This window comes from Nanorana parkeri, unplaced genomic scaffold (assembly GCF_000935625.1).
Source record: "Nanorana parkeri isolate BGI_ZX_2015 unplaced genomic scaffold, ASM93562v1 scaffold229, whole genome shotgun sequence".
Classification (NCBI taxonomy): Eukaryota; Metazoa; Chordata; class Amphibia; order Anura; family Dicroglossidae; genus Nanorana; species Nanorana parkeri.
This window is the reverse complement of record NW_017306497.1, coordinates 737,260-738,532: the sequence shown is the minus strand read 5'-3', so window position 1 is coordinate 738,532 and position 1,273 is coordinate 737,260. Positions and strand designations below refer to the sequence as shown.

The 1,273-nt window shown below is 46.8% G+C and overlaps 1 protein-coding gene across 1 annotated transcript; it reads left to right on the top strand.

The window, feature by feature from the left end:
* The first annotated feature begins 210 nt into the window (after window positions 1-210).
* On the top strand, window positions 211-944 carry CUNH11orf87 (chromosome unknown C11orf87 homolog). The gene has a single exon (XM_018556246.1). The coding sequence runs from the start codon at window positions 329-331 to the stop codon at window positions 803-805; it is 477 nt and encodes a 158-aa protein (XP_018411748.1). The 5' UTR covers window positions 211-328; the 3' UTR covers window positions 806-944.
* Window positions 945-1,273: the final 329 nt, after the last annotated feature.

The following is a 1,273-nucleotide window of genomic DNA, read 5'->3' as shown; positions in this document are numbered from 1 at the left end:
GTGTGAGCTGAGCCCGGCAGATCAAGGCTTCCTAAAAGCATATTAGTGCTTGTGGATCTGCTAGTTAAAGATTCCAGCCCAGCAAAAGGTCCCATAATATAGAGGGTTTCATCAGCTGATTACAATTGTCGCTGTTGCAAATTACAACAATGTATCAGTTGGTTTCCCAGTGGTAACCCTTGTTTTCCCCAATGTTATTGGTTCGCAGGTTGATGCCTAGGATTGCTTCCTTCTTCAGCCAGAGCAGTGTCCCCACATCTGTCCCGATACGGCTGTCAGTGTAAGAGGGAGGCGAAGTGTGCCTTCCCCTGCTCCCTCAGCCTTCTCAATGAGTGCCAGGATCTCCAAGCAGCTCACGCTATCCATGCCACCGTGCTTGATGAACAGGACCTCTGCCACCAACGCCACCAGCTGTGTGACCGAAGTGGAGCCTTTGTTCCAGTCCTTCTCCTCCACTCTGGTCCTGATCGCCCTGACCACTGTGATCTTCTGCCTGGTGGTCCTGTCCCTCAGCACCTTCCATTTGCACAAGAGCAAGATGAAAAAACGTAAAATCGAGAAAGCCCAGGAGGAATATGAGAGGGATCACTGCAGCCCAAAGGAAGAAAGAGGGCATTTGTATGAAAGGGGTAACAGACAGCCAAGTAAGGCACAAGACCCTGGTGGCCGAGACTCCCCTGACATCCAGAGGAGAGACCAGAGCCCCCTCAATCCCTACACCAGGATGACCGACCAGCCTCAAAGGGAAGCTTCAATTTTAGACAATGCCAAGGAGGACCTGCTGCAATCCGTGGTCTTGTCATGATCTTGATGGCACTAAGAAGAAGGCACTGTGCTGTACATATTTGGTGACACCGTCCCGGAAAATGAAATCATTAATTATAATATCAATACAAGCGCATGATTCCAAATCCATATTGCGTTACTACTATACAATATGACAATAATAAAAAAAAATAATGGGGTTAGTATTTTTTTTCTTCTTTTCTGGAGACGAAAGGCGCACAATGAGACCAAAATGCTCTACCATCTGCTTGAGGAATCCCATCCTGCTGTATATAAGATTCCCCCCGGGATACCGCTATCTCTCAGTATACCAGCTCTACAATATTCTATGTCATCATATCAATCCACAAAATAGACACCTGTCAATAAACTGGACACAGAAAGAAGACAGCAAAGGCTTGGGGAGTCCTTGTGAGTTCCTGCATTGTGGCTTAAAAATCGGGTGGCTTAAAACAAAAGATGGAAGAGTCTCTCACAGAGAACAAAA